Consider the following 12500-nt stretch of genomic DNA (forward strand, 5'->3'; position numbering starts at 1 on the left):
TAAATAAAACCCTCCTCACAGAGACATGGAGGTAAATTAAACACTCCTCACAGAGACATGGAGGTAAATGGAGGTAAATAAAACACTCCTCACAGAGACATGGAGGTAAATAAAACACTCCTCACAGAGACATGGATATAAATGGAGGTAAATTAAACACTCCTCACAGAGACATGGAGGTAAAAGGTAAATTAAACACTCCTCACAGAGACATGGAGGTAAATCACAGAGACATGGATAAATAAAAATCACAGGAGAGGTAAATAAAACACTCCTCACAGAGACATGGATATAAACACTCCTCATGGAGGTAAAGAGACATGGATATAAATGGAGGTAAATTAAACACTCCTCACAGAGACATGGAGGTAAATAAAACACTCCTCACAGAGACATGGATATAAATGGAGGTAAATTAAACACTCCTCACAGAGACATGGAGGTAAATGGAGGTAAATTAAACACTCCTCACAGAGACATGGAGGTAAATGGAGGTAAATTAAACACTCCTCACAGAGACATGGGTAAATGGAGGTAAATTAAACACTCCTCACAGAGACACGGATATAAATGGAGGTAAATAAAACACTCCTCACAGAGACATGGAGAAAATGGAGATAAATAAAACCCTCCTCACAGAGACACGGATATAAATGGAGGTAAATTAAACACTCCTCACAGAGACATGGAGGTAAATAAAACACTCCTCACAGAGACATGGTAAAATTAAACACTCCTCACAGAGACACGGATATAAATGGAGGTAAATAAAACACTCCTCACAGAGACATGGAGAAAATGGAGATAAATAAAACCCTCCTCACAGAGACATGGTAAATATCACAGAAATGGAGGTAAATTAAAACACTCCTCACAGAGACATGGATATAAATGGAGGTAAATTAAACACTCCTCACAGAGACATGGATATAAAAGGAGGTAAATTAAACACTCCTCACAGAGACATGGATATAAATGGAGGTAAATTAAACACTCCTCACAGAGACATGGAGGTAAATGGAGGTAAATAAAACACTCCTCACAGAGACATGGAGGTAAATGGAGGTAAATAAAACACTCCTCACAGAGACATGGAGGTAAATGGAGGTAAATAAAACCCTCCTCACAGAGACCCTCCTCACAGAGACACGGACAGATGTGGAAGTGAATAAAACAATGGAGGTGAAGAATGTCCTTCCCTGTCATGTTTCCTCCCAGAAACCAAAACATCCTGTTTGAGCTTCAAAATATACAACATCAACCAACTGCATCAGGAGGCATGTTTTTATTTAACCAGGCAAGTCAGTTTAGAACAAGTTCTTATTATCAATGACGGTCAACCGGGGAACAGTGGGTTAACTGCCTTGTTCAGGGGAACAGTGGGTTAACTGCCTTGTTCAGGGAACAGTGGGTTAACTGCCTTGTTCAGGGGAACAGTGGGTTAACTGCCTTGTTCAGGGGAACAGTGGGTTAACTGCCTTGTTCAGGGGAACAGTGGGTTAACTGCCTTGTTCAGGGGAACAGTGGGTTAACTGCCTTGTTCAGGGAACAGTGGGTTAACTGCCTTGTTCAGGGGAACAGTGGGTTAACTGCCTTGTTCAGGGGAACAGTGGGTTAACTGCCTTGTTCAGGGGAACAGTGGGTTAACTGCCTTGTTCAGGGGAACAGTGGGTTAACTGCCTTGTTCAGGGAACAGTGGGTTAACTGCCTTGTTCAGGGGAACAGTGGGTTAACTGCCTTGTTCAGGGGAACAGTGGGTTAACTGCCTTGTTCAGGGGAACAGTGGGTTAACTGCCTTGTTCAGGGGAACAGTGGGTTAACTGCCTTGTTCAGGGAACAGTGGGTTAACTGCCTTGTTCAGGGGAACAGTGGGTTAACTGCCTTGTTCAGGGGAACAGTGGGTTAACTGCCTTGTTCAGGGAACAGTGGGTTAACTGCCTTGTTCAGGGGAACAGTGGGTTAACTGCCTTGTTCAGGGGAACAGTGGGTTAACTGCCTTGTTCAGGGGAACAGTGGGTTAACTGCCTTGTTCAGGGGAACAGTGGGTTAACTGCCTTGTTCAGGGGAACAGTGGGTTAACTGCCTTGTTCAGGGGAACAGTGGGTTAACTGCCTTGTTCAGGGGAACAGTGGGTTAACTGCCTTGTTCAGGGGCAGTGGGAACTGCCTTGTTCAGGGAACAGTGGGACTGCCTTTTAGTACCTTGTCAGCTCAGGGGAACAGTCTTGCAGCCTTTCGGTTACTGTTCAGGGGAACAGTGGGTTAACTGCCTTGTTAGACTACCTGCCTTGCCCCAGGGGTGATGGGACAACTTGTTCAGAGAACAGTGGGACTTGTTCAAGGACAGTGGGTGTCTCCATCCAGACGTTATGCCTTGTTCAGGGGAACTACCATACTGCAAGGAACAGTGTCTCCATCCAGACATGGGACAACTTGTTCAGAGTGGGACTGCCAAGACCATGGGTTGTCTCCATCCAGAACAGTGGGTTAGACTGCCTTGGACTGCAAGGAACATGGGTGTCTCCATCCAGACGTATGAGACAACTAGAGGACTGCAAGGACATAGTGTCTCCATCCAGACGTATGGGGACAACTAGAGGACTGCAAGGACATAGTGTCTCCATCCAGACGTATGAACAACTACCATACTGCAAGGCCATAGTGTCTCCATCCAGACATGAGACAACTAGAGGACTGCAAGACATAGTGTCTCCATCCAGACTATGAGACAACTAGAGGACTGCAAGACCATAGTGTCTCCATCCAGACGTATGAGACAACTAGAGGACTGCAAGGACATAGTGTCTCCATCCAGACATGAGACAACTAGAGGACTGCAAGACCATAGTGTCTCCATCCAGACATGAGACAACTAGAGGACTGCAAGACATAGTGTCTCCATCCAGATGAGACAACTACCAGGACTGCAAGGACATAGTGTCTCCATCCAGACATGAGACAACTACCATACTGCAAGTACATGTGTCTCCATCCAGACATGAGACAACTAGAAACTGCAAGACTGTGTCTCCATCCAGACATGAGACAACTACCAAACTGCCGTACTGTGTCTCCATCCAGACATGAGACAACTACCCCACTAGGCATAGTGTCTCCATCCAGACATTTGACCATCCTGCCAGGCAGATAGTGAATATACCACATCACAGTCTCCATCCAGACAGGGGACAGGGGAATACTGTCACATTCTCCCCAGACTGTCACCTACCACTGACAGGGACACCTGGCTGGAGAGGAGTCACATTCCCCCTGACTGTCACCTATAAACTGACAGGGACACCAGGCTGGAGAGGAGTCACATTCCCCCTGACTGTCACCTATAAACTGACAGGGACACCAGGCTGGAGAGGAACTCACATTCCCCCTGACTGTCACCTATAAACTGACAGGGACACCTGGCTGGAGAGGAGTCACATTCCCCCTGACTGTCACCTAAACTGACAGGGACACCAGGCTGGAGAGGAGTCACATTCCCCTGACTGTCACCTAAACTGACAGGGACACCAGGCTGGAGAGGAGTCACATTCCCCCTGACTGTCACCTAAACTGACAGGGACACCAGGCTGGAGAGGAGTCACATTCCCCCTGCCGGTCACCTAAACTGATAGGGACACCAGGCTGGAGAGGAGTCACATTCCCCCTGACTGTCACCTAAACTGACAGGGACACCAGGCTGGAGAAGAGTCACATTCCCCCTGACTGTCACCTAAACGCTCCCCTTCATCTACTAAAAGATATCTCTGTCCCTCTGATTCCACCATCTCCCCCTCTAAGGAGGACTCTTTCCACCTCCTGAAACTGATCTCTACTGGCCTTGTCTCCCCTGACTGTCCACCTCCACTGATCTCACCAGGCTGAAAGATATCTCCCTCTTCAACTCCCCTCTCTGTTTCTCTCTCCCTAAAAACCTCTGTCCAGGCGTAAGGGCTCAGTGAGGTGACACACCGCTATCCATCAATATTTTAGGAGGAGGAGATGGAGGGGGTTGATATCTGTCTCTCCCTCCCCCTCTGACTCCCTCTAAAACCCTGTCCAGGCGTGAGGGCACAGTGAGAGAGTCATGAGGGGATGACCTTTGCACTCGTAGAAAAAAAGGGTTCCAAAACGATTCTTCGGCTGTCCCCATAAGAGAACCCTTTTTGGTTCCAGGTAGAACCCTTTTTGGTTCCAGGTAGAACCCTTTTTGGTTCCAGGTAGAACACTTTTTGGTTCCAGGTAGAACCCTTTTTGGTTCCAGGTAGAACACTTTTTGGTTCCAGGTAGAAAACTCTCTGGAACCAAAAAGGGTTCTTCAAAGGGTTCTCCTATGGGGACAGCCCCAAAAAAACTGTGTGTAGCTGTCAAGACTAATATGGTCAAATAAACAAATACCCAGCAGCCACTTGGAGGATCCTTGGCCCCTGCTCTCTTCTCCTCATCTCCTCCATAAATAGATGTTTGGGAGCTCTCTCTCTCTTCTCTCTCTCTCTTCTCTCAGAATATATATGTTGCTCTTTCTCTATCTTCTCCCTCTCAGATCTCTCTCTCTCGCTCTCAGAGCCCTCTCTCAGATATCTCCCTCTCTCCACTCAGAGTAAAGGCCGGGAGAGGTTACTGTCAACATGGGTTTATATTCACATCCCTCCCTCCCTCCTTCCCACCCTACCTCCCTCCCAGAAGACCATGACACAGTAAGACTGACCAATCTTTGGTCCCTTTAAAACGAACTAAACAGCACTGACAACAGGTCTAATGAGGTCAGGTGTCCACGCAGCCCAGCGTATAACAACACTAGTTATACAAAGGGCGGGGTCTAATCCTGGACTCCTTGCTGTCCCCAGTCCACCTGGCCGTGCTGCTGCTCCAGTTTCAACTGTTCTGCCTTATTATTATTGGACCACGCTGGTCATTTATGAACATTTGAACATCTTGGCCATGTTCTGTTATAATCTCCAGCCTGGTTTCTCTCTAGGGCACAGCCAGAAGAGGACTGGCCACCCCTCATAGCCTGGTTCCTCTCTAGGTTTATAATCTCCACCCGGCACAGCCAGAAGAGGACTGGCCACCCCACATAGCCTGTTTCCTCTCTAGGTTTCTTCCTAGGTTTTGGCCTTTCTAGGGAGTTTTTCCTAGCCACGGTGCTTCTACACCTGCATTGCTTGCTGTTTGGGGTTTTAGGCTGGGTTTCTGTACAACACTTTGAGATATCAGCTGATGTAGGAAGGGCTATATAAATAAATTGGATTTGATTTGATTTTGGATGCTGATTGGTTAAAACCGCATTCCAGACGGTGGTAAATCTATGATATTAAAATGCCTATCTACATTGTTCCATCTAACTGTGCAATCCACTGTCTTATCAGCCCAGCCAGGCAATTTATAAAACTTCATGTCCTCTATAAAAAGTGTATAAGACATGACCTCACATTTCTTTCAAAAGCGGAGATTTGTATAAACCTTGCTGACTGTCTCTCTGATGTTTACAACATCGTTTCCATATTGAAATTCAATATCCAGCTGTGCCGGTAGTAATGAACATGTCGGGGTCGGGGGTCGGGAGTCGGGATGAGACAGACAGGCAAGGCTTTGTTTTCTCAGACCGTCGAAATCATGAATCAGCATCATTTTTATGGGTCTGTATACAAATGAATGTCAATATGAAAACGGGTCAAATTAAATGCAGCTGGTTTTGCAGTCTTCCCAGGTTCAGTTTGAAGTGATTGTGTGAGCTGTGTTGTTGTCTAGCTCCTCTGAACAACAGTGTCCTGATGAGAGAGCACATTTTCTACGACAGGTGAAATCACACCTCATTAGCTCATTGTTATGGATGTATCCAAATAAATGTGTGTGTGCGTGTGTGTGTGTGTGTGTGTGTGCGTGTGTGTGTGTGTGTGTGTGTGTGTGTGTGTGTGTGTGTGTGTGTGTGTGTGTGTGTGTGTGTGTACATTGAGCTCACAGAACAAAAGAAAAGAAAGGAATGGAAATTCAAATAATTGAACCGGTCAATTAATAGTTTAAAAAACAAAAAATAACTGAAATGTGAGTTAATCGCTCAGCACAAGAGATAAAGAACACACCGGAACACGTTGAAACACCACCAGGCAGACTGTGTGTGTGTGTGATTTTAAATCCACAATGTGTGTTAATATCTACCAGGACACAATTAGCTAACCTGTCAAAAACACAGGTGTGCTAACAGGTGTGGAATGTTTGTTTACAACTTTGTTATCTAAAGATAGCCAACCCCCAAACGTGGTTTTGTGCACAATGTGTGTGTGTGTGTGTGTTAATATCTACCAGGGCACCACTAGCTAACAGGACACCACTAGCTAACAAGACACCACTAGCTGTGAGGACACCACTAGCTAACAGGAACACTAGCTAACAGGACACCAGGAATGGAAACCAATAGCTACCAGGCACCACTAGCTAACAGGACACCACTAGTTTAAAAAACAAAAATAACTGAAATGTGACCAATAGCTCAGCACAAGAGATAAAGGACACCACTAGCTAACAGGAAACACCACCAGGCAGACTCACTGTCAAAAACACATAGCTAAGGGCACCATGTTTGTTTACAACTTTGTTATCTAAAGGACACCACTACCCCCAAACAGGATTTTAAACCACTAGCTAACAAGACACCAATATCTACCAGGGCACCACTAGCTAACAGGACACCACTAGCTAACAGGACACCACTAGCTAACAGGACACCACTAGCTACCAGGGCACCACTAGCTAACAGGACACCACTAGCTAACAGGACACCACTAGCTACCAGGACACCACTAGCTAACAGGACACCACTAGCTAACAGGACACCACTAGCTAACAGGACACCACTAGCTACCAGGGCACCACCAGCTAACAGGGCACCACTAGCTACCAGGGCACCACTAGCTAACAGGACACCACTAGCTAACAGGACACCACTAGCTACCAGGGCACCACTAGCTAACAGGACACCACTAGCTACCAGGGCACCACTAGCTAACAGGACACCACTAGCTAACAGGACACCACTAGCTACCAGGGCACCACTAGCTAACAGGACACCACTAGCTAACAGGACACCACTAGCTAACAGAGCACCACTAGCTACCAGGCACCACTAGCTACCAGGGCACCACTAGCTAACAGGACACCACTAGCTAACAGGACACCACTAGCTAACAGGACACCACTAGCTAACAGGGCACCACTAGCTACCAGGGCACCACTAGCTACCAGGGCACCACTAGCTAACAGGACACCACTAGCTAACAGGACACCACTAGCTACCAGGGCACCACTAGCTACCAGGGCACCACTAGCTAACAGGACACCACTAGCTAACAGGACACCACTAGCTAACAGGACACCACTAGCTAACAAGACACCACTAGCTAACAAGACACCACTAGCTAACAGGACACCACTAGCTAACAGGACACCACTAGCTACTAGGGCACCACTAGCTAACAGGACACCACTAGCTACCAGGGCACCACTAGCTAACAGGGCACCACTAGCTAACAGGACACCACAAGCTAACAGGACACCACTAGCTAACAGGATACAGCGAGCTAACAGGACACCACTAGCTAACAGGACACCACTAGCTACCAGGGCACCACTAGCTAACAGGACACCGCTAGCTAACAGGACACCACTAGCTAACAGGGCACCACTAGCTAACAGGGCACCACTAGCTAACAGGACACCACTAGCTAACAGGGCACCACTAGCTAACAGGACACCACTAGCTAACAGGACACCACTAGCTAACAGGACACCACTAGCTAACAGGACACCACTAGCTAACAGGACACCACTAGCTAACAGGCACCACTAGCTAACAGGACACCACTAGCTAACAGGACACCACTAGCTAACAGGACACCACTAGCTAACAGGACACCACTAGCTACCAAGGCACCACTAGCTACCAAGGCACCACTAGCTAACAGGACACCACTAGCTAACAGGACACCACTAGCTAACAGGACACCACTAGCTAACAGGACACCACTAGCTACCAGGGCACCACTAGCTACCAGGGCACCACTAGCTAACAGGACACCACTAGCTAACAGGACACCACTAGCTAACAGGACACCACTAGCTAACAGGGCACCACTAGCTAACAGGGCACCACTAGCTACCAGGGCACCACTAGCTAACAGGACACCACTAGCTAACAGCTAACAGGCACCACTAGCTAACAGGACACCACTAGCTAACAGGACACCACTAGCTAACAGGACACCACTAGCTAACAGGGCACCACTAGCTAACAGGGCACCACTAGCTAACAGGACACCACTAGCTAACAGGACACCACTAGCTAACAGGACACCACTAGCTACCAGGGCACCACTAGCTACCAGGGCACCACTAGCTACCAGGGCACCACTAGCTACCAGGGCACCACTAGCTAACAGGGCACCACTAGCTACCAGGGCACCACTAGCTACCAGGGCACCACTAGCTAACAGGGCACCACTAGCTAACAGGACACCACTAACTAACAGGACACAACTAGCTAACAGGACACCACTAGCTAACAGGACACCACTAGCTACCAGGGCACCACTAGCTACCAGGGCACCACTAACTAACAGGGCACCACTAGCTAACAGGGCACCACTAGCTAACAGGGCACCACTAGCTACCAGGGCACCACTAGCTACCAGGGCACCACTAGCTACCAGGGCACCACTAGCTACCAGGGCACCACTAGCTACCAGGGCACCACTAGCTACCAGGGCACCACTAGCTAACAGGACACCACTAGCTACCAGGGCACCACTAGCTAACAGGACACCACTAGCTACCAGGGCACCACTAGCTAACAGGACACCTATAGCGAACAGGGCACCTATAGTTACCAGGGCACCACTAGCTAACAGGGCACCACTAGCTAACAGGGCACCACTAGCTAACAGGACACCTATAGCTAACAGGGCACCACTAGCTAACAGGACACCTATAGCTAACAGGGCACCACTAGCTAACAGGACATTATAGCTAACAGGGCACCACTAGCTACCAGGGCACCACTAGCTAACAGGACACCACTAGCTACCAGGGCACCACTAGCTAACAGGACACCACTAGCAACAACAACAACAGAATCCAGCCAGATGTTCAAACAACTAAATGTCAGAGAGATGTGGTACTACACTTAGCGACTTCCTACACACACACACACACACACACACACACACACACGCACACACACACACACACACGCACGCACGCACGCACACACACACGCACACACACGCACGCACGCACGCACACACACACACACACACACACACACACACACACACACACACACAGAGTGATCTAATATTATAGGAGCTCTGAGCAACTTACTGTGGAGGAGGCAGGCTTGGATTGTAGCAGCACAGTGTGTGTGTGTGTGTGTGTGTGTGTGTGTGTGTGTGTGTGTGTGTGTGTGTGTGTGTGTGTGTGTGTGTGTGTGTGTGTGTGTGTGTGTGTGTGTGTGTGTGACACAACACAGGATGCTGGCAGTTCTCTAGTATGTGGGGTTTACAGGTTGAAAATAGGCCTCTCCAGGAGAGAGAGAGGAGAGGGGAAAGAAGAGATGGGGAGGGAAGAGGACAAGAGACGGAAGAGGGGGAGATGAGAGGGGAAGAGGAGGAGAGCAAGGAAGAGGAAGATAGAGGGAAGAGGGGGAGAGGAGGAGAGCAGGGAAGAGGAATAGAGAGGGAAGAGGGGGAGATGAGAGGGGAAGAGGAGGAGAGCAAGGAAGAGGAAGATAGAGGGAAGAGGGGGAGATGAGAGATGGAAGAAGAGGAGAGAGGAGGGGGAAGAGGAGGACAGGAGAGGGGAAGGGAAGAGGAGGGGAGGGTGGGGGGAGGGGTTCTCTGTGGGATGAGAAGGAGGGGTTCTCTGTGGGATGGGAGGTAGGGGAAGGAGGGGTTCTCTATGAGATGGGAAGTAGGGAAGGAGGGGTTCTCTGTGGGATGGGAAGTAGGGGTTAGGGGGTTCTCTGTGGGATGGGAAGTAGGGGTTAGGGGGTTCTCTGTGGGATGGGAGGTAGGGGTTAGGGGGTTCTCTGTGGGATGGGAGGTAGGGGTTAGGGGGGGTTCTCTGTGGGATGGGAAGTAGGGGAAGGAGGGGTTATCTGTTGGATGGGAAGTAGGGGAAGGGCAGGGATGGGATGGGATGGACCAGGGTTTATTTACATGTCATACTAAACACCTATGATTGCAGAGTGAGTGAAAATGTGTAAACACAGAGGTAATAACACACAGGCATCATTACACCAAGAGAAAAGTGGTAAACGGCTGGATTCAGTATTGGGTTGATGTGTTATACAAACACCTCGTGTAGCCTAATACAGTCCCATGCATCACATAAACGGTAAACAGACAGACAGATGGGAGGATAAGCATCATTTACGTCGGTTATAGCCTCGTATACAAAAAATATCGTATTTAATTTTTCTAATGATATTATCTAATGATAATATATTCTTCTTCTTCTTATGTTCTAGTGATATTATCTAGTGATATTATCCTAAAATCCTGGAACTTCAACGCTGCAATGTTTTGTGGAAGTGTCACCTGTTGCGCTGTTTTGAAGAGACATTCTCTTATCGCATATACCATATACCAATAGCTCATACACAGTCTTTACAAGTTATCCTTATTTTAAATGGCAAACATTAGGGTAGTCATGACAACAACAACCAAAGTAAATGACAGTTGTTCACGTCACTGCACACCTCGTAAAAGTGTCAAGGAGGATGAACTTCAACTTTAATAACTCACCGACTCCGCTCGGTTCCAGAACGGATATAAACAGGAAAGGTATCGTGCCCCAGCAAAGTAAGGAAAACCCACGTCGCTCCATGACAGTAAATATATTTACCAGAGTTGTTCATTAAAATGTATCCCGCTTCAATAAAATACGTTTCATAAAGAGAAAGCTTTGTGGAAGTCAAGATCGCAGCGTGAAAAGTTTGAGCCGCGCTTTTCCCGAGAGGCAGACTGCCTTCACCAAACACCGTTCTCCAGCTCAGCTGAACACTCACTGCTGAAGAATCTCTCTGTGAACGCAGAGGGCACACTACGTCGAGTCAGAGCATGGACGTGGGTTCTCTGTCGCGAAACAGGAAATATTTTCAGAGGCAGGACTTTTTCCTCTCTCTCTCTCTCTCTCTCTCTCTCTTTCTCCCTCCCTCGCACCGTGGAGTTTTACTCAAACCTGTAATTATGCGCCTAACACTGAGAGCGGGCCTACGCAAACTGATAATAAGATTATGTTTGAGTAAACAACAATGGGGCGAGCTATAATCTGCGATAACATAACAACATTATTTATGATACAAAGTTTTAGATGAAACATGTTTGATACATTATCCTACTACACTACTACCTATAATAATGGTATTATGCTGTATCCGTGTGATAATTACATTGTAATGATTATCTGGCAGTACATTCATATCACTTTTAATTTGAGGAGAGAGTGAGAAGAGAGAGGCAGAAAGAGAGAGATTCAGGAAGAGAGGGGAGGGAGAGACAGAGACAGAGAGAGAGAGAGTATGGTATGTCTAGAATCAGTGCAGAGACTCAGACAGAGACATAGTGACATTATTTATGTCCAGTTGCTGGTGAGTGAGATTGCGCAAGAGGGAGCAGGGAGAAGCAGAAAGACAGACAGACAGACAAAGAGAGAGCGAGAGGGGGAGAGAGAGGGACAGGGACAGAGAGAGGGAGAGGGACAGAGAGAGAGAGAGAGGGGGAGAGAGAGAGGGACAGAGAGAGAGAGAGAGAGAGAGAGAGAGAGAGAGGGGGATAGAGAGAGAGAGAGAGAGAGGGACAGAGAGAGAGAGAGAGGGACAGAGAGGGAGAGGGACAGAGAGAGAGAGAGAGAGAGAGAGAGGGGGACAGAGAGGGACAGAGAGAGAGAGACTTCTTCAAAGACAGGTCTGAACATGCTGAAAAGTTTTGGAAGAAGCCAGACCGAGCTACCTCCTACCATCATATGTACCCCACTATACGTCCGACCATCATATCTACCACACTGACCATCCCCACTATACCTCCTACCATCATATCTACCATACTGACCATCCCCACTATACCTCCTACCATCATATCTTCCATACTGACCATCCCCACTATACCTCCTACCATCATATCTACCATGCTGACCATCCCCACTATACCTCCTGCCATCATATCTACCATACTGACCATCCCCACTATATCTCCTACCATCCCCACTATAACTCCTACCACTATATCTACCATACTGACCATCCCCACTATACCTCCTACCATCATATCTACCATACTGACCATCCCCACTATAACTCCTACCACTATATCTACCATACTGACCATCCCCACTATACCTCCTACCATCATATCTACCATACTGACCATCCCCACTATATCTCCTACCATCATATCTTCCATACTGACCACCCCCACTATATCTCCTACCATCCCCACTATACCTACTACCATC

The 12500-nt window shown here is 47.8% G+C and overlaps 1 protein-coding gene across 1 annotated transcript in view; it reads right to left on the minus strand.

The window, feature by feature from the left end:
- The window catches only part of LOC112239812 (TGF-beta receptor type-2), a 65038-nt gene extending 53901 nt beyond the window's left edge, over positions 1–11137 (minus strand). The window contains 1 exon segment of the mRNA XM_042315546.1: positions 10793–11137. Coding sequence (XP_042171480.1) covers positions 10793–10874 — 82 coding nt within the window. The 5' untranslated portion in view covers positions 10875–11137.
- Positions 11138–12500: the final 1363 nt, after the last annotated feature.

Source organism: Oncorhynchus tshawytscha, unplaced genomic scaffold (assembly GCF_018296145.1).
Source record: "Oncorhynchus tshawytscha isolate Ot180627B unplaced genomic scaffold, Otsh_v2.0 Un_contig_2373_pilon_pilon, whole genome shotgun sequence".
Classification (NCBI taxonomy): domain Eukaryota; kingdom Metazoa; phylum Chordata; class Actinopteri; order Salmoniformes; family Salmonidae; genus Oncorhynchus; species Oncorhynchus tshawytscha.